The sequence below is a fragment of the Channa argus genome, chromosome 12 (assembly GCF_033026475.1).
Source record: "Channa argus isolate prfri chromosome 12, Channa argus male v1.0, whole genome shotgun sequence".
NCBI classification, from domain to species: Eukaryota; Metazoa; Chordata; class Actinopteri; order Anabantiformes; family Channidae; genus Channa; species Channa argus.
The window spans coordinates 9,442,468-9,463,445 of NC_090208.1; the positions used below are offsets into that span (position 1 = coordinate 9,442,468).

Below are 20,978 nucleotides of genomic sequence, written 5' to 3' on the forward strand. Positions count from 1 at the left end.
TACACAATATGATAGTCTGTAGTACGCATGTTCAATAGGCAGACTCTGATCCAAATCAGATCCACCAGCAGAATAACAATTACATTGGCTGGAAGGACTAAACAGTGGGCATGTGCAACCATGAATATTAGTTTTTAAAAGTCAAAAACTAGTAAACTCAAACATTAGTGCACCTGTCTGGCTTTAACACACACTGTGTTTATGTTACACAACTCAGATGACTACACATTCAATGAGTTCCTTCTTGGGTTTTTTAAAATATTGTTATATGTAATAATATTGATTCACTGCTAGTTTGAATAATACAAGCATTACAGCGTTAACGTAGCCGTCTCTAAGGGGGCGGGGGTGTTTGTGTACGTGGTGGGCGGGGTTAGGTTTACGTCCACGACCGCGACCGAGTGATTGACAGCTGAGCGGCTTAAGTCTTCAAACGGAGCAGCCGTCACAAACGGACCGGTGTGGACTTAAGCCGCTCGCTTAACATTAACAAACCTCCGAACTTATACAGATTCCTGGACTCTGGCGAAGTTTAAAACTGCTTTAGTTTTGTTTTGAGAATAAGGAGCTGACTACTCGAGGTAAGATCCGCATCAAGTCATCTGCAAGGTGCTGCCTGCAAAGTAAGAAATAGTGAGGGGATTCATGGCCAATAAGATTAATACGTTAATAAACTGTAGACCGAGTCTTGAAAAACAGTTATCAAATTAGTCAAAACTAATTCTGTTACAAAGACATATATAGTTTAGAGTAATTAAAAATAAAATAAATAAGCACAGGAGCTTTAAGACAGGAAGAGACCAAAGTAGAGCTGAAAATGTAAAACAATATGAATAACAGAATAGAATACAAGACACTTTAGTTTGGATATTGACAGGATAAAAACAACATGCAGTATCTGTGTGAAATGTGGGAATAAAATGTCTGCTGTGTTTCTGTATCAGCTTTGGGCTGAGGAATGCAGGTACAGTGGTGTACAGTGTGGTGAGGCGTTCAAGTGTTCAGAAGTGTTCAGCAAAACCAGGCAGACAGAGGCCTCAGCAATATATACACACAGCTCCTCTCCAATCAAATCTCAACAAGAATTTATCAATTTAAGGTTAAGTTTCAAATAGCTTTCTAAAATCTTCTCGTTTAGTGAAAAACTAAAGAGGAGCTGTATGATGTGTTTTAATTTTGATAGTCAGTGCATTTGTGAGCAATGCAAAAATACATCCAGGACAAAAGAATTATACATTTTGAGATTTTTTTCCAGTCTTGCACAGATGTTAAAGTATCACTGGAAGCAGCAGCAACTTGTTTTGCATAACTAGTTCTCCAGAAACTGCACAAATGTAGACTCCTATGAGAAAAATACACCTATGGTCACATATTAAACCAGAAACGTCAGTGTGTTTATTTTGTTACTTAAATCTTTGAGAAAGCAACAACTGTACAAACAAATGTTCATATTATGGGCAGAAAAGCTGTTCTGATGGTCACAGGATTGCATCAGCCTGTGTGTGACACAAGGTGTTTTATTTGCATAATTCAGTTTTAATCAGCTAAATGCCTGAAAAAAAATGCATTAAAAACAAGGTCAGAATAAGAAGTGAACACCTCCGGTCAATCAGTGTGTGTGTGTTTAATCCCTGGTTTGTGTGAAGGCATGTGCCTGTCTGAATGAGGACACACAGGGTGGTGGTTTGGGATTAAATATCATGGTCTCATCACAGATTATACACACACAGACACACACACACACACACACACACACACACACACACACACACACACACACACACACACACACACACACACACACACACACACACAACAACAACCTGGTGATCCAAACAGGAAATTGGACTAAATTCCAACTCTTTGCCCTGGACACACAAACTCAGATTAGAGACCCAGATGGTAATGGATGGATTTGTAAACTGTGTTTGTTTGTGTGTATGGGAGCCAGACAGTTTACAACCTTTCATCTCTCTGTCAGGACAACACAGCAGGCCCACTCACTGATGGCATCTCAGCAGGAGCACTGAGGTAGGTCTTCAGTACAGAGGGCGGGGGCATGTTAAAGAGCTCCCTGGGAATTCATGGAATGTCCTAGAACGCCCAGGGAGGGACTTGGATGCATTTCCATTTTTCCTGTTTGGTTGTTGCCGCTGAACAGCCTCACGTCCTCATCCGGCTTCAGCTGTTGTGCATTTTTTGACAGAGAGAGACAACCGGATAAATGCAGGAAGAAAGAGAAAATAGCTCTCAGTTGTTTGTCAGAATAATTATAAATGTATGTTAAAATATCCTTATTGACACAAATGGGGTGGAAAACATGGACAATAATAGAAACACCTATCAATGCATTACAGTTCAACAGTGTCCAAATAAAGTTAAATCAGCAGACAGCAGACAGTTATTTTAACCTGCATTAGCTTGGTGTACCTAACAATGTGGCTGAGTGCCAATACATCAGAGGCTACAGAGTATTTGTAATGCATCACTCAGAGAGTTGTGTTATAGAAGATGAAGCACCAACTTTGTAGAGGATACTTTACTTCTGTCTTTATGAGTTTACCAGGTTGTTGAAAATGCATGTTGTCCCTACTGGAAAGCCTGCTTTGTTCTACACGTGTGGTTTAGTGAGGTAGTGAGAAACTGCTTCTTTGCCCACTCGAACAAATCCGGTCGACGGTACAGGTTGAGTAGTGGCAGCGTTGCTTTGTCCTAAATGCTAACAGCATGCACCCAAACACTAACATACTGATATTTAGCAAATGTTTATTCTGTATTTTATCAGTTGTTATCACACGCATAGCTATGGTTCAGTGGGTCACCTATGACTACCTACCAGTCAGTGAGTACCATAGCTAAGAGGGTCAATTTGGCTGCTGAGCCATAGCTATGGTGCTGATAACAATTACTGCTATTAACTGTTAATATTTGCAGATTACCACTAAAAACAAATACAGCTGACGCTGAAAAGAGAGATAGCAGAAAAACAAGTGGATAATGGCACTAGAGGAGCATCACCAAAATATTCTCCATTTTCCTTTTTTAAATCTCTGCAAGTTTATTTTCCTGATTTAGATGCGATAAATTGAAACTAAAGGCTGCCTGAAAGGAAGGAAGTTAGGCTAAGGACATATTGTTTGCTTTGGAGAAAGTCCACACAGTGCACGGGGCCACAGCTGATGTAGCCTTATAATATGTTTGTCAGTAACTAGCAAAAGTACAGATAAGTTCCTGGAAATCCGTCCTATTTACAGATCAAGTATCTCTGCACTATAACAGAATAATTAGAGGAATAATTAAAAAAATGTCTACTCTGTCCATCTCTATCTTTTTCAGTGCAGCAGCTGCCTGAAGAGCTCAGGAAAGAGTCTGATCCTCAGCTAATGCCTCCTGGTCCCCCCCATCAGACAGGCACCATCCCACACACTGAGCTGGAACATGCTATAGCAACCTGACAGCCAGTCAAAATGATGGCCTCTGTGCTTGTCGGGGGCAGCCGGAAGAAGTCTCTCACACTGAGAGGGGTCGACCCCGAGACCTGTATGATCGTATTTAATAACCACTGGGCACAGGTAGTAAACTCATTTACTAACCATCCTCCAGACGTCTTCTGGTTTACTCACATTCCTGTTGTTCCATGGTTGCTGTTCTTGTCCTGCATCTCAGTCTCTTTGGTTCGTCCTAGTTTCCTCATAATGGTTGGCATACACACTGTTTGTGCGTGTGGCGTTGTGTGTGTGTATGTGTGTGTGTGTGTGTGTGTGTGCGCGCGCGCCCATTAATGACCCAGACTCTGGCCCGTAAACACAGAATCCATTTAGAACAAAGCTCTCTCTGCACCCGCCAAGAAAACCCACACATTCTCTCTGTCCATGTGTGTGTGTGTGTGTGGTCCTTGTCTGCAGTCAAGGTCAAAGGTTAACACAAGTGTGGACAGTGAATTACAGTCTTCTCTTTCTCTCTCCATTTTCTTTCATGTATTCCCCCCTTTGTTCACCTCCCTGCAGTGATTTGTCAGCTGCCGCATCTTGAGTTTATCATACCAATGAAATCCTAAATCTTAAATCTTAAATCAGAAGTGCAAATGTTGCAACAAAAATTCAAACAGACTACTAAAAGCATGGGCTCTGTGCTATCTCCCAAGTCTTTCTTCAAAGATCAGCTTCTGTATGGAGCCATGAAATCCAAATGTGTGTACAAAAGAAAATGTCATTGGTCGGGACACCTGCCTGTGAAACAGAGACTTTTACTGATGGTATAATTGCTACAGGCACAAATGAGAAGGACTGAAATACGCTTTTTAGTCCCTAATATTTTGAGGGAACACTAAATTGTCTTTATACCTTGAAAAACAGCAGAAGTTTCAAATCCCTTTCATCACTATGACTTTTCCTGCAGCTGGTACCTTGTGGCCATTACAGGAAGTGCAGCTTAAAATCCCTCATCAGATAATGCTGATTCTAAAAAAACATGAATGCAGAAGTCAAGTTTACATTCAAATGTAGGGCAAAGTTTATCCAAATATTGGGATAAATTAGCAAATTAAATTAAATAATGCCTATTTAGATACACATCATCATGTGAATTTTAAGAATTTTGGTTCATTAAGATAAACACTTGACCACAGAATATAAAGAGGGAGCAATAATATGCAATAAAAAAGCAACAAACATCAAACCAATGAAATCCACATGGAAAAGGTAATGGCAATACTGTATATTTGTTTGCTTCATGTAGTATTGTGAGAAGTTAAATTGCTGTGCACTTCTGCTTTTTTGGATAAAATTGATAAAAACAAGATGATGAAAGCACATGTGTAGATATATCTACAGTGTCCCTTTCTCTGCAGGTAGTGAAGATCCTGGAGAAGCATGAGCCGAGTCGTAGCAGCGCTGGTGCGCTTGGTTTCTTCTCCGGTCACGTCAGCAGCAGTAGCAGCTCTGGAGCCTTACGCCTTGGTCCCATCCCGGCAGATGAGGCCAGCGCTGTCCAGAATTATGTGGAGCACATGCTCTTTCTGCTCATGGAGGAAGAGGCTGGGCAAGGCAAGAGAACCAAAATTCACCATACATTCCGCTATGTTGTATTGTGTTGGGTCTGATGTGTGAACTGATCCCAGGAGGAGCGATGGGTCCAATCCTGGAGTTCGTGGTTTTGGAGGGTGTGATGGAGCGGCTGTTTCTGTGGAGCCTGAGGAGACAGTTTACTGAGGACATGAAGCTGGAGCAGCTCAGGATGTACCAGATGCTTCTTTCTCAAGCCAAACAGCCTCTGCTGCACCACAAACCCATTCTACGTCCGCTCATGATGCTGCTGGCCTCATGCGCTGGAGCTGGAACTGGTAATAATCAGTGGTCTCTCGTGTCTATATACTGTACTGCTGCTTATTTTAGAAACTATACAATCAGTACTTAAAAAGTAAGCAACAAACTGAAGCACCTTCTTCTTCGTCATGGATCATCTACTTTACTAATCAGTTAAAAAGTAAGTTTGCCAGCACAGGATGTGTCCTGAAGCTGCTTGAGGTGATAACATGTAATTGGTTTTAAATGGTAATTAGGAAGTGGTTTCACATGCTGGAGATGTAGCTAAGATGTTTAATCAGTTCGTTGGTCAGTTAATCTCCTGCGTAACTTCTCCAGACAGTGGTAGTGTGGTGGAGGCCGAGCTGGTTTTCCTGTTGAACCAGCTCTGTGTGGCTCTGGTCAAAGATCCCTCCGTGCTGGAACTGTTCTTCCACACCACTGAGGACCAGGGAGCTGCCAACTTCCTTCTTTTCTCCCTGCTCATACCATACACACACCGGTAGGTATAAATACACAGGTATGTGCAAACAGAAATCGAGCAGCACAAGTGATTACATGCTACATATAAACACACAGAGGATTACATAAAGATACATATACACACAAATAGGTATACACATATACAGTACAATTCTCACTGACACACACACACAGCTATGAGTGTCCATGCAAACACATGGGTATAATATCTTTATAGGTATATATACAGGTACACACATATTTAGGTAAACACAAGTGTATGCACACGCGTGTTTAGGAACACAGGTACAGTACCTGCGGGAGACTGATGCTATACACACAAGTAAACCTACACAGGTACACACCTAGGTAAACATAGCTAAACAGGTCATGTATACACCTGGTATAAACACATGCAGTACGACTAACAGTGGGGTTGATACACACACACAGAAATAAGGTATAGACACAAACAGGTACACACACAATGGAACAAATATCAAATATTTGTGGTGCTGTATATACACATTTAGGGGACATTCACACACACACACACATTCACATGAATCTATGTGCAAACAAATACATCATTGTCTCTCTCAGACAGGGATCTGTGGGTCAGCAGGCCAGAGATGCTCTTCTGCTCATCATGTCTCTGTCTGCCACTGAGCCCCGAGTCGCTCGCCACATCGCAGACAACACATACTTCTGTCCTGTGAGTGCACAAACACACACACACTTATTCACACTCATTAGTCGCTAAACATGCAGGAGATAATGCAGCTGCTGGTTGTTCACTGGTTGGTCGTTTTATGTTTGCCAGAATGTCTAAAAGTCTTATCAAGGATTTGTTCAAGACTCACTTCTGCTTTCACAGCCCTCTGTTACATGTTACATGCAGATTCTCTTAATGCTATAGCAGCAGTCCACTAATGGACTTTAAATGTTTTGTATCACACTGTTTAGTTAGAACTAAGTTAGGTTACTCTCTGCAGAACTCCCAACTAAAAATAAATAGGGAACTGTGTGAGTCTGTGGAAAATGTAAAACTGTTTATTTCATCGTAAAAATTATCCTTTTTAAAATGCCTGGGATAAAAAAAGAATCCCCCTCCTTCATTCATTTATTTGGTTGAGTCACTTTCTCCATTCATGTCCTCTCTGCATGTAATCTTGTTATCACGAGTTATGTAATGAACTAATGGGCTCACACTGCTTTCCTCTGGGAGCGTTAATGTGTGACAGACGCAAAGGGAGAACGATACACCACAGGCAGCTGCAGTACAACTCAGAAGAAGACGACAGTACATTTCATATATGCATTTTTATTTGTATAAAAAGGGGCAAAGGGAAAGCAGCTGTCGATGCACTGGTTGAACGAGAACCTTTTAGTGGCTGCACTCTCAGGCAATTGCTAATACCAGCAGCTTAACACGCTCTAATAAATACAAATAAATGAACATTATACAGCAAAAATATATTTACTTGATTACTTCAGGTACCTAAACTCACCATGATGGGCATTTTTCTGTGTATGTTTATTTGGGAGAATTAGAGGGAGGGACAGATTATTAAAGGGGTGAGTAAGACACTTAAGCATGTGGCACCTGTGTGTCTGTGTGTGAGTGTGAGAGAGAGAGATTTAAGACCATGTGACCACACTCTGACCTCAATCTATATGTAAAGAGCAGATTAGTAAACCAGCACGAGATTGGCTCGTAGACAGAAAGGGATTAAGAAGTCTGCACGTGATTGGACGGTTGCCTGATTGTTAACGAGATTGAGACGGCAGCTGTTTGACCGCTGCTGCTGCTGAAGATGTTTATTTTCATATTGTTGATGAAAATTTCTTTCCCTCCTTTCGTCCCCTTCTGTAGCATTGTCTCCACCTAGTCCTCCCTTCTGTCCTTTGTCTCTCTTTGCCTTCTCCTGTGATCTATCCTTCCATCACTCTCATTGCTTTGACTGTTGCTGTCTGGTTTCAATGAATTTTTAAAAAAATAATTTTTAATGGCATAATGCTGTTATTCTCACTTAGAACAGATGCTCACACTCCTAACGCTAACGCACACACAGTCATTTATTAAGCTCCAAGTAAAATTAGCATACTCTGTTTTACTCATTTCATTATTTCTGCTAATTCCCGTTGCTTTTCCGTGACTGGAAAACTGGTCTAAAAAATCCAGCTTTTCCAGGATTAACTGAGCTTAACATAAGGACTTAGTACAAAAGGAAACAGTTTAAGGCTGCTAGAAACCAAACGCCTGCTAACACATGTACTGTAAAACTCACTGTTTAGCACATCACAGAATATCTCAATAACAAAAACTGAAGTATGACAATTTTTGGTTTTTATAGGTAGAGAAAAATAGGACGCAAGGAACCTTTTCACCAGCTCTTTACCCGGTTTCCAAGCTTTGTGATAGGTTAATCAATGAAGCTGTTGGCTCTGACTTCATAGTTACCACAGCCGACACATAGGAAAAGTGCAAAATTTTTCCAAAAAATTGGACCATATCTCTAATCGATCTTTTAGTATTGAAATACACCTTTCTGTCTCCCCTTTGTTTAACTTCATTCTCTGCTATTTATTAAAATACACACTAATGTGCACTGAGATTTAATTTCCACAAAACCCTGATTGTTGAGCAGTAGAATTAGGTTTTGTGTGTGTGTGTGTTTACAGGTGCTGGCCACAGGTCTGTCTGGTCTGTACTCATCTCTTCCAGCCAGGCTGCAGGTTTACAGTGAAGACTGGCACTGTCTGGACCAGGCCGACTGGCAGCAGGTAACCATGACGACCACACTGAACCCCACAAAAGTAGAGCAGCTTGCATGGCAGCTCTGCATTATGTCCCCACAGGATCAATAAAGTGTTAAAGACAGAATCAATGCACCAATGTGTGAAATACTATATCAAAATAAATCCACTTATTGGTTCATTCAAATTATTTATGAATGAGTGAATTTGTCATATCTGGAAAAAGTAAAAGCATAGATGAACAGGCACATAAACATGAATAAGATAAATTCATGAATGAACATTTGAACATCTGATCATGCTCGATGTTTGGGTCAACAGGTTCCAGCTCTTGTCCACTTCCTGCACTCGCTGGACTTCTGTAGTGCTGTTACCAAGGTAACCCACATAAAACCAGACATATGAATGATGAATGATGATACAGCTAATCCATGACAATCACTGCGTTCTTATTTCTTTCTCTCAGGTTGCTCATCCTTCTATCCGGTCTCAGTTGTTGGGTTACATCTACAATGGCTTCCTGGTCCCCGTCCTGGCTCCTGCTCTGCACAAGGTAGCAAAACACGTCACTACTGGGCAGAAGAAGGTTGAATATGAAAGTTCTTTGTTTAAACACATACTGACAGTATTGCGTTTTTGTTTTTTTAACAGGATCTAAATAAAACTTAAATAAAAGTTCAGTTTGTGTGTTCATAGAAAACCTTCTGATTTAGTTATATATTCATGCTCACATCAACATTCGTCCGTGTGTAGCTGACGGTAGAGGAGGTGATGACCACCACAGCCTACCTAGACCTGTTCCTGCGCTCCATCTCTGAGCCCACCCTCCTACAGACCTTCCTGTCCTTCATCCTGCTGCACACACACGACAACGTGCACATCCTGGACACGCTGGTCAGCCGGGTCAACACACCTTTCCAGGTATGGCGTATTTTCTTTTATGCTATTTGAATTTGTTTCGTGCTACGTAAATTCGGAAACATGACTTTTCACTTTGTGTCCATCAGCTGGGTACGGTGTCCCTGGCTCTGTTCAGGACTCTGATCAGTCTCTACTGTGAAGATGTCATGCTGCAGCTGGTGTTTAGGTCAGTGTGAAAGCGTCAAAGGTCAATGAGTTTCAGCCAGCACACACTTTTTGTTTAATCAGGTACCTGGTGGTGATGAAATTTTATCACCTGCAGTTAGCCAAGTATTTTACTGCTGCTTCTTTACGTCATTGCAGCGATGCAAGGCGAGACTGAGCAGGATGTGTGTGTTTGTGCCCGCAGGTATTTGATTCCCTGCAGCCATCTGAGCAGGAAGCAGCGCTCCTCCTTAAAGGAGAGAGACTGCTACTCCTCCAGTGCTGCCTCCTTCCTGCTTCTCATGCCCTCCTGGTCCCCTGTGTACCTCCCCAACACAAATTCACATTCTGAGCGTATCCACTGGCCAAAAGAATCAGGTCAGTACAATTAACAGTCATAATTCACGTGTACTTTGACATTTGTACTTTGTGTGCTAACATAAATGGTCACTGTGTCAGATTTGTCAGTATCAGACAGTGTTGGTTACAGTCGCGGTTCAGACTTTCTGATGGACATAAACTACCTTCACTACCTCTGGGATGCCCGCCAAGCCATCTCCACCTCCCACAGGTTAGTGTGCCTGACTTTTTATTCCTCTGCAATGAAATCAGAAAATGCACAATGCAGCCATTGTGTCCTTTTGTACAGTGACTCTGGTTTTGGCTCATTAACTTTAAAGACCATGCGGTGAAGGGGTAGGAAAAGGACACTGTGAAACTTGATGCATTGATGTGTCATTTTATCATTTTGGCTCATTTGTGGTTTTAGGATGAAACATTACTTACCAGTTTTAAACACAAGGTGACTATCACAGTGCCAGGGAAACACGTTTTTTTGAAAAAAAGGACTGAAGCATGACATCTGCTGGGCAACCTTTTGTATTTCAGTTGAAGAGGAAACTAAAATGATCATACGCTGACTAAAAACATTACACAATCAGCTTGTTATTTCCTTCAGTAAACTTTAAGGTTATGCATTCAAATACCAGACAGTAGCTTTGTAGCTTGTATCCAAAACCTGTAGGACATGGCGTGATGTAACAACTCCTTGTATGTGGTGCATTACGGTATTAAAATATCTTGTGGCAGGAGTTATGCTTTGAACGGCTGGAACTGGAGTGAAGTACTCACTTGGCAATAAAATGAATGATTAATATTCAAATTCACGTAGAACGGTCTAGTTTAAAAGTCTGTTGCATTATTAAGGGTGTTTTCTTGGGTTTACTTTAACATATTGTGCTTAACTTGGAGAATGATCCAGTGGTAACTAAAGGAATGATGTCGGATTATAATGTTTGTTTTACCGTTGTCGTCGCCATCAGAAAAAAAAATAACATTATTGCATTTACTTCTCAAATATTTTTACAGTTAAGTCTTAATTTAGTCTTTGCTCAACACAAAATATCTAGTCTGTTGGTTCTATCTGACATTTTTTGGTAAAGTTTGAATATTTCTTTCATTTTATAAATATACATATTCGAAGTACTTTGTATTATGGTATCACTCAGACAAACTACATTACAGATAAAAGGTTTCTGACACAGTCAGAAGGGTTCTGCCTATTGTTTCTTGGAATTTCTTAGTAAAAAATGATTTGATATGTTTTGCTTTTCTTGCAGGGCATGTCAGCTCTGGTCGGCTTCGTATGATGGGATCGACCCTCCACCCGAAGAATACCGACCTAGCACACCAGGGGATGACTTAGAAGATGAGGAAGAGATCGGACAGCGAATCAAGAGCGACTCCATTTGCTCACTAGTGATCACTCCTCCCCCTTCAGTCCTCTCCCCTACTCCATCCTTATCAGATACCATCTCCACAGGCAACCAGACAGCAAGAGCCAGCTCTGCCATGGAGCTGGAGTGGGATGACATTTTTGCAGAGGATGATCCCTCTTTATCAGTGGTTGCAAACACAATGCAAAGAAATGGTGGTGTAAATGTGGGTTTATCTACACCCACACCTCCATCTTTACCTCCTGAACACATTCAAGAAATGAGACGCACTGCGACCAAGCTGGTGCATGGCTCATATGTAGAGGAATCTGAGTTTCAAGATGATGTTCAGGTCTATGATCTTGTTGCCCAGAAAGACTCAAAGGCAGTAATTTTGGAGCGAATAATGTCAGCGAATCGAAGGTCTCGTCACATCCCAAATGATCGACTGTCAACAGCAACAATAGCAACAATGTTAACAACAACAGGGCGGATGGTAATGGAAACTGTTAATAGTATCATGTCAACACGGAGGACGAGCGTGGATGGAGGGAAAGTAGATCGAAAAAGGAGTGAGGATTATGGGAAGGAGGTGAGGAGGAGTGGTGAGGAACAGGAAGAACTGAAGCAACAATTGTTTTTTATTAAGAGTTTCAATGCAAACAGTCACATCATCAACAAATGTGATGATGCTGATGAAGAGCAAAACTGCAAGCTGACAGACTTTGCAGCAATTATCAATCACACATACGTAACACAGCAGCATCATCTACAAGACAACACACATCTCACACCGTGCTTAGAAACAAAACCTTTACCAAATGGTCATTCTCAACTTGAGCTACATGACCCCTCAGCTCCTGTGACCAATACCGAATCTCCAAGACTGCATGACAGCAAAGTCGCCAAAAACAATGACTTTCTGTCCCAATACCATGACTTCATGCTGTCTCTGGGGGTAGATCCAGACTGTGACTTCACAGACGACATTATCACATTCAGGAAAAGGGTTGGAGCACTGAGGCAAAAACTGCACGAGGACGAGAAGGAGCTCGTTTATTACTGCATGTGGGATGATGGAGAAGTGGATGGAGAGGAGGAGGTAGAGATAGAGGAAGAAGAAGAAGAGTTAGGGGACGAGAGGACCAGCAGTAAGAAAGGCAGCAGGACCCATGGAGTTCCATTTACAGGTGTGTCTTCGAGCTCAGGTGAATAAGATATTAAATTAAATGAAGGAGCTTCCTAAAGCTTATAGTTAGTAAATGATTAACTATTTATTAACTACGTTAGAAAGTTACAAAGATATTTACGCAACCAAATCTTGTCTAGTCTTGTCTATGATTTTAAAAAATGTTTAAGTATCTCAAGACTCCTAAGGATTAAGGTTCAAAATACATGTCCTATACACACACACACATAAACACCAACCTCTGGCTTCACATTGTCCTCCAGGCCCGTTCATCAGCGTCTTGTTGTCCCGGCTCGAGAACCTTTTAGAAAACTCTATCGCTGTGAACCTACTGGTGACAGGCATCCTGTCCCAGCTGGCATCGTATCCGCAACCTCTGCTGAGATCCTTCCTGCTCAGCACAGACTCAACATACGCGCCCAACGTCCACACACTGTATCAGGTAAGATTTATCATCTATCGGATTTAAATTCTTAATCCATCGCTTCAGGCATCGAAACTATAACACTGTGTGTACCTGCATGTCTCCGTAGGTGCTGGTGTCGGTGCGTGCTCAGATTGAGCTCTACGTGGCGGCCACACCGGACTATCCTTCATTGGTCACTCAGGCCTGGAGGTTCTTGTTGGCAAAAGACCAGGACAGCAAGTTTAAAGGTTAGCGAGCACACGTAGATAAACACAAACTATGTTTTATGAAAAGTTTACTGATTGCAGCTACTGTTTATGTTAGTTATGTGGCTGTAGTAAGAGTAGTACAACAAAAGTACAAGTTACTTACATAGACCGGACAAGCAGAACTTAAACTAAAGATTGTTTCTGTCAACGTGCAGAGATTTGTAGAAGCACACACTTTATGGCTGACTAAACACTGCAGACAACAGACTGAACAGTCATTTAAGAGCTTTTGTTCTAGCAATACACAAACCTGCAGAGTCCACAAGATGGCACCAATTCCCATGTGTGTGAGCAGTGTGCGTTGTTTATGCAGAGCAACGTGGACTGTAAAGCATATGCAGGGAATTAGAGTCAAATTAACTGAAGTTTACTACAGGTACATTTGTTTCCTCATGTCTGGCAGAGTGCCTCCAGTCTCAGGGTGGCAACATCATCCTGGACCCATCTCTTCCCAACGGCTGTGTGAGGAAAGCTCTAGCTCTGCCTCCTTCAAGCGTCCTGCCACCCTGTCCTCCTATTCCCCCGCAAGCCAAGAGCAGGCTGTTTGCCATCGTCCTGTATGCAGAGTTCCTCAAAGAGCTAGCAGCCATCGCCCAGGAGCACAGCATCACGCTGGACAGCCCTGCAGAGGAGTAGAAGGTGTGATGTTGGTTTGTTCTGAAAGTACAGCTTTAAACAACAAATGTGATTGCATTGAAGCCACCGCTGATAATGTATCAAAAGGCCACCAGCAGAGTCCAAGTACAAAACATGTAGCACACTTAATATAGATAATTTAAGTGGACACTACTGTAAACTACTGTGCACTTGTATATTTTCCTGGCAGCACTTGAAAGTTTCTATGTTTTCCCCATGTGAATGTGGATGATATTTATAAAGCGATTTCAAGAAGATGATTTTGAAAATAAATCAATGTTCATTTTTCTATATATTTTTGGGATCAGTGCAAATACTTTTCTACACTGTTTTATATAATCTTTGCACTCATGTGTTAATTTGAGAAAAAAAAAAAGTTTAAGACTTTATTCCTGTGGCAACCATTTTAAACCAACCCTGTATATACTCAGGGTGCGAAACTGTGGCGTCAAAATTGATCATCTCATACACATACATATTTAAATAAATGTTTTAATTGTTCAAGTGACAGTACAACAACAAACTAGAATCAATCATTTAGAGCAAAACTAAATTGTACAAAATTACTTTGAATGTACTTTTTTTTTAAAATTGATCTGCCGGAGTTCTTATTGTAACAAGAGAATATATGGATTTTCACTATGAAAACATATTTTTATGTATTGAGGAAAAGAAGGAAACCAGGAGACTTTACCACTGTAATTTTGATAAAGTATTAATTTGACATTGTGCCCTAAAATCTGAGTATTTGTAATGTTTTTTGGCAACTTCAGATATTGATCAGACTAAAATATGAAAGCAACAGCTACCACATTAGAAACTGACTGAATGAGGCCTTTACAGATTAAATCAGATAAAACAGTGTTGTGGAAAGGATCTCTTCATTTCTGACGCTTATATGTAAGTGCCCCATTTATTGTCTTGTTACTGGGTATATATATAGTATTGCGTGTTCTGCCTTTCCATGCAGACCATGCAGTCCTTTCTTCTTAAACTCTGAAAATAGGAGCGACTTCAAAAGTTACAGAGTGATGTGTCTTTGTGTATAAAGCTTTGTTGTGTATTCATATACACACACAAAAGAATGACAAAACCTCACTGCAACTGACAATGAGATTTTAGTGCTATATATAGAGATGAAATTTACTTCCTTTGTGAAAAAAAAAGAAGATTTTCCTCTTTTTTTATGTGGTGTTATTTGTTGTTAATGTAAGAACTTGAATGACGCACTGCTTAGTTTTCCTAACTTATCATTTATGTGAGCTTTGATGTGGCAAACAGAAGAAAAAAATTTTGTTCACGTCGGCTCATTGACTCATTCACTTCACCTACGAAGGAAAATACTGCCGCTTCCTTCAATACAAAGCCTCCTCATATTACAAACTGTGTTACCATGGTGACATGATGGGATGGACCAACCTGACCAGGCTCACTCTGATGTTAAAACCGCCGCCTGCTGGTGAACAGTTGCCAGAACATTCTTGTTCTCATTTCCCTTGGGAATAAATTATTGCCAAGCTGACATGAAAATCAAACAGGTTTTGGGATCAGATCAGATTATTGTTAACTATTGTTAGTTCTTTGGGTGTGTGTTTCTTTTAATAATGTCTTTATTTTTTATGACGCAGAAAGAGAATGTATATGTGCAGAAATATAAAGGAGAAAAAAAGAAGCAGCAGCAATTGTAGACACATAGTGTCATAGTGAGTGTTCTTACTTGACCTGTAGGACTGAAAATGAAAATTAAATGAATAACTTTTTTTTTTCTTTATCAAAATGATCAATTAGTTATCTGATTAGAAATAACTAATGAAAACTCCCAATTGAACTTATTAATGTTTCAATAATGAATTCAAATTTTTTTCTACGGAAGATGAACTGTCTCCTGCATCACTCACACACCTACAGCACACACACAAGAAAACGCACAGTGAATTGTCTACAGTTAGATCCAAGCTACTATGTGTAAATTAGCAGAATTAAAAAACTTGACTTACAAGCTATAAAACAAAACTACAACTCGCACACATACAAACATTACTATAGTAATACCAGTTGACCCAGCTGATGTGACAAACAGTTTCCATCCCACTGTGGCTGGCTAGTTCCTGTGTGGGTAATGTGAGTCAGTCAGCTGGAGGGATTTTGGTGTTTTTCATTTTTTCACTTTCTGAAGAAAAAAAAGACCAGAAGTAACGATGATGGTGATGATGAAGGTTTACCTGCTCATGTGGGCTGTCGGTGAGTCGTGGATAAAATAACTAATATGTTTGTTCTGAAATGGCATGACAATAATTTTTCTACCAAGTGATAATTATTTGTGTGGATTTTTTTTTTTTAATGTTTTTCTTTCTAGTAAATCTCTGTGTCTTTATATGAATGAACCAAAGTTGGATATACAGTTTACACAATAGGTAAAATCAATGTGGCCATTTCGCATTGGGTTAAGAACTTCGATTACGTTTCAGAACGACACAGAAAAAAGGCCACAGAACAAACAGAGGATGGAAAACTGTGAAAATGTATAATAAATGTGCACAAACTAAATGAGACAAAACCAATCAAAGTAACTTACTGTACATAGATTTGCATATAGCTTCAGCGTCATACAGCATCTGGTATGTATGTTCCAATAACTATTCACATATCACCCCCTTCCTCTTGTTACTTCCCTTAAGTTCGCAAGTCGGCTGAACTGTGCAATTGAAGTTTTCAACAAGTTGCCAACAGATATTTTTTAATAGTGTACTGCTCTACAGCTGCTCGTTTAGAGACAAGACTCTGAAAATGTATTGGTATCATCACCACCTGTTTTAAAAAATAAAATAAATGTGTTGTGGGTAAGTTAAGTTCCAAGGCTCTATAACCTAACAGAGATCTCAGTGCAGCAACACCAAGCGTGTAACTCGTGCACACTTGGCGCAGAGAGAAGCAGAGACAGGCAAACTTTAGGGTCAGAAAATGTTGGGAGTGCTGGTCGTTAAAAGGGGACTTTCACTTTAGCTACGGGTGATGTTTGTGATGTTTTGATGTCTGTCTGTCCCATTCTGGAAAACAAGATATCTGAGCAATAGATTAAGGCAATTTTCATCAGCTATTATGATGTAGACCTTTGTAGTAATCAATTACCAGAAAAAAAAAAACTTTACTAACTACTGTTGGTTGTGGAATTTGTAAAAATGTTTTTTTTAGCAAAGTTTGCTCTGGGACCAGTGTTTAATGTTTAGATTTTCATCAACACTTATCGTCATCTTTACTCAAACCTTAACCTAATGTTTTAACCATCCGACCTACTTATGGTAAGCGGAACAGATAAACACCAAAGCCATGGCTTCTATGATGTGATGACAAATTTCAAATGACATATACATATACAGGATAATTTTAATCATTTAATAATTTGCTAATCATTTTACAAAAGTATGCTCTTGAATGAACAAATATTTGGAATTGGATCGGAAGTACTACTTAGTAAACGTACACAACAACATCTTCCACTATTGAGTAGACGTTAGTATGTAAAGTATAGACAGTGATAATAGTTCACAGTGAGTTCTTTTACTTTTGAAATGCAGGTTATTTTGAAGCTTATTCTTACAGTACACGTCAACTAATTGTCTTTGTCATCCGATTGCTGATAAAATAGCTTAAACTCAAGACTTTGAAGTAATTGCAATCATTACAAACACAACATTCAATGTAGAAAATTCTTTTCAGGCACAAAGTGCAAAAGTGTAGGTTGCTTACACTTTATAGAACTCTCCTTTACCCACAGCCAGTGTGTATTTTCTAAGATAAAACAGTACTCAGTGGAATACTATGTTACAAACCCTCTATGATTTAATCAGCTGATGCAGACGATGTGTTGAAGTAAAAATCTTCTGACTGTGGTTAGCTACAGTAGTTCCTGTGTGAGTAATGTGTATACAGACAAAGACACTGATGTGAGTTGATAGAATGTAGAAAGGCAGCTATCCGTCATCTGAAGAAGAAGAGGAGAGAATAAGTGATTGTGATGGGGATGATGATGAAGGTTTACCTGCTTTTGTGTCCTGTTGGTGAGTTGGTTAAAAGAATAATTGTGGTACTATACTTAGTTTGAAAGAGCATCTTGACAGGATTTGTCTCTACCATATTTAACAAGTAGATTTACATTGAGTCACTTGACTCAGGTTTACTCGATCGGCCTGGTAAATCAAAAAATAAAATAAAAAATAAAAACTGATTATGCCAGCAAACCTGTCTGATCAGTATGACTTTACACTGAAAACAATCCTTTTAAAAATGCATAAACGTCTGAGCATTACTTTACGTTTTGAATCATGTTGTGCTCTCTTTAAAATGTAGCATACTGGAGCATATTGATTTGCAAATGTATCACGAGCAACTGGAAATGAACAGTGTAACCTTTTAACTTAAACACCGCAAAGAAGCACTTAAATGTATTTGTCTGAACACCACAAGTGTTTGTGTAAAATACATTTGACACTGACGGTTCCTAAGCAAAGGGTCAGAACACACAACAAAGTTGATGAGATTACTAAAATACTTAAATCTGTACAAAATCCATGTGAAAAACGTGTTTTGTCTTTTTCCAAGACTATAAATATTATCATTTAACCCTGCAAAGCTAATGATTTGACTGCATTTTACTACAAACTGTGCAATTTTACCAAATATTAAATGATTTCTGTCTTGAATTCTCTGTAGCTGCCACACTAACTTTATCAACGGTAGACGATGAAACTGCTGAACTGTATTATGGTGATTACGAGGATTTTGATGCATCTGGCAATGATACGGACTACTTCAACCTACACATACCTGAAGATATTTTCAACGCTCCGCCACGGTCGGTCAATGACGAAGACTCATCTGCTCGTTCCTGCTCAGGTAACCAAAACCTTTTTTAGCATAAGTTTCCTGTGTTGTTGTTGTTGTTATCTTAATGTAATGTAAAACAATACAAACTGAATACACACAATATGCTGCGTTGGTCGTGGTATAGATGCCGGACTTTGTTCATACAGAGTTTATATTTCATAATTTATTAATGGAATTGCAAAAAGCTAAGGGGCACTTCCTCCAGTTTTGTTTAATAAACGTGGCAGCCACAGTTCCTCACACCACATAAACATTTTGTTCTACTTTGCGATATAGCCAGGCCTTTTATGGTCAGTGAATGTTATCTCTACATCAACACTGTGATATTTTGACGGTATCTTTTTCTCTTGCTCTACTTACAGCTTCCGCAGACAACACCATGCTCAGCCTCCTATGTCTGGTCTATGTTGTCATATTTTTGTCCATGTTGGCATATTAGATTTGTTGTGGCGACATTTTTGCAACTTGTAATTGTAAATATACTGGTAAATTGCAAAATCTGTTTAGGAAAAGATCTTTTGATTTACAATCAAAAAGTGTGAATAAAAATGTTTCAGTAATATACTTTGATGTAACGTCTGATAATTTTCCAAGGTAATAAAAATTCATGTTGCTCTCTATCTCACTATCTGCTGCTCACTTTTTCCCTCCTTTTTTCTTTCATAAAGGTTTGTAAAAGTCCTGCATTGAAAATATGGAAAGCACATATTAAGCACAGGGTCAGCACATATTAAATAATATTACCAACAAACTGCTTTCGATGAGCATTAAAAGAAAATGTACCTAATACAGAAAAAGTGACAGCACAGCAAAATGTAGACAGGATTCTACGGTTTTAATGTAGTGATCAATGTCATAATACCCTGTTTGCACTGGTTCCTTGAAAATGTGGAAAGGAAATGAATGAATTGGATTTAACTGCTAGTGTTCATTTGTCTAATAGTTGTCTAATACTGTTTAGTGTGTCATTAAGATTTCAATCACACCTTTGGGCCCTTTGTAGAGAATGTGAAGTTAACACATCATCCATGTGTTAACTGTGTTAGGACTTGGGCACCATCCTGTGATCTATGTGGTATGTTCATTGTGTTGCATACTGCCTGCATTTTATTTCTCTTGGCTAAAAATTTGTTGAAATTGTTCAGATTTGATGGAGATGGGAAGACTTACTGACAAATACTAATAATAACTGGTCGTTCTCTTAAAGACGCCACCCCTCTAATGACTTCTAATCTCCTCCAGAAATCTGTGCAGAGCTTGCAACTTACTAACAGCAAGACAGTGAGATGCCCACAACATGGGCCCTGGGTCCCAGTTAATATAAGGCTGAAGACGTGACATCTGCTTCACATTGTCTGTTGTCTGCTTTCACATTATAGGTCAGTGTGGGTGGCCACGCAGTCATAGGTGCACAGGGTGCACAGTACAGCAGCGGCCTCAAGCACGCATCCCTGTGGGGTCCGTGCGCCTACAGTTCTGATATTACATGTTCTTTGTCCTACTCTGACAGACTGGGGCCTGTTGCTCAGGAAGTTCAGCAGAGGGAAGGTGTCAGCCTGAGGGTGAGGCGCTTTTTGGAGAGCCTCTATGGCATGAGCGTGTTATTGAATATATACAGATATATCTATATATAAATAGATATATATCATGTACACATGTAAGCATCTCATCTTTTTTGTTTTGCCAAAAATACACCAAACTGAGAAGATTTTATTGATTTTTACAAATCACAGTAAGCAGTAAGAAAGTCTCCAGCTGATTTGAAATCATTAAAATTGTCAAAAACATAGTGAAAGTCAATTCAATTTAAAGCGCTTTTGAAATGATAAAGAGATCATCATCACTGTGCGTGACAAACTAAGAATTAGTATTCGACAGCCCTGCCAATACGTGACTACCGTACTGCAAGAGGCCAAACACAGAGCTAGCATCCTGTGTTGATCAGAAGCCAGTACTGTGGTCGGTGACGCGGTTCCTGAATAATGACTGATACTGAAAGTAAAGGCAAAGAGACAGGCAGTGTACCAGACAGAAAATAATGACTGTTTGGTAGTAGGTGAGGAACAAAATCAAGAAAGAACGAGTGGAACGGAGGTCAAACTTCCACTTCAACACCACAATAAACTGCAAAGCTGTTTATCCCAAAACTATGACCAATAATTTACCTTTACGCTTCTGAATTCAGTGTTTGCAGCGGATTTTGGTGTTATTGTAATGTAATGTTTGCAGTAATTACTTGTTCTTATCCAAAAGCATTGGAGAGGGTCTGTAAGTTTTAAGCATTATCTC

The 20,978-nt window shown here is 39.8% G+C and overlaps 1 protein-coding gene across 1 annotated transcript; it reads left to right on the forward strand.

The window, feature by feature from the left end:
- The first annotated feature begins 410 nt into the window (after nucleotides 1–410).
- On the forward strand, nucleotides 411–14,668 carry LOC137138187 (FHF complex subunit HOOK-interacting protein 1A-like). Its single transcript, XM_067525208.1, has 18 exons — nucleotides 411–581; nucleotides 1,982–2,031; nucleotides 3,337–3,572; nucleotides 4,850–5,045; nucleotides 5,120–5,341; nucleotides 5,643–5,805; nucleotides 6,369–6,480; nucleotides 8,451–8,552; nucleotides 8,847–8,903; nucleotides 8,992–9,078; nucleotides 9,279–9,446; nucleotides 9,533–9,612; nucleotides 9,796–9,968; nucleotides 10,050–10,161; nucleotides 11,210–12,495; nucleotides 12,758–12,936; nucleotides 13,028–13,148; nucleotides 13,573–14,668. The coding sequence occupies exons 3-18, from the start codon at nucleotides 3,468–3,470 to the stop codon at nucleotides 13,803–13,805; spliced, it is 3,396 nt and encodes a 1,131-aa protein (XP_067381309.1). The 5' UTR covers nucleotides 411–581; nucleotides 1,982–2,031; nucleotides 3,337–3,467; the 3' UTR covers nucleotides 13,806–14,668.
- The last annotated feature ends 6,310 nt before the right edge of the window (nucleotides 14,669–20,978 follow it).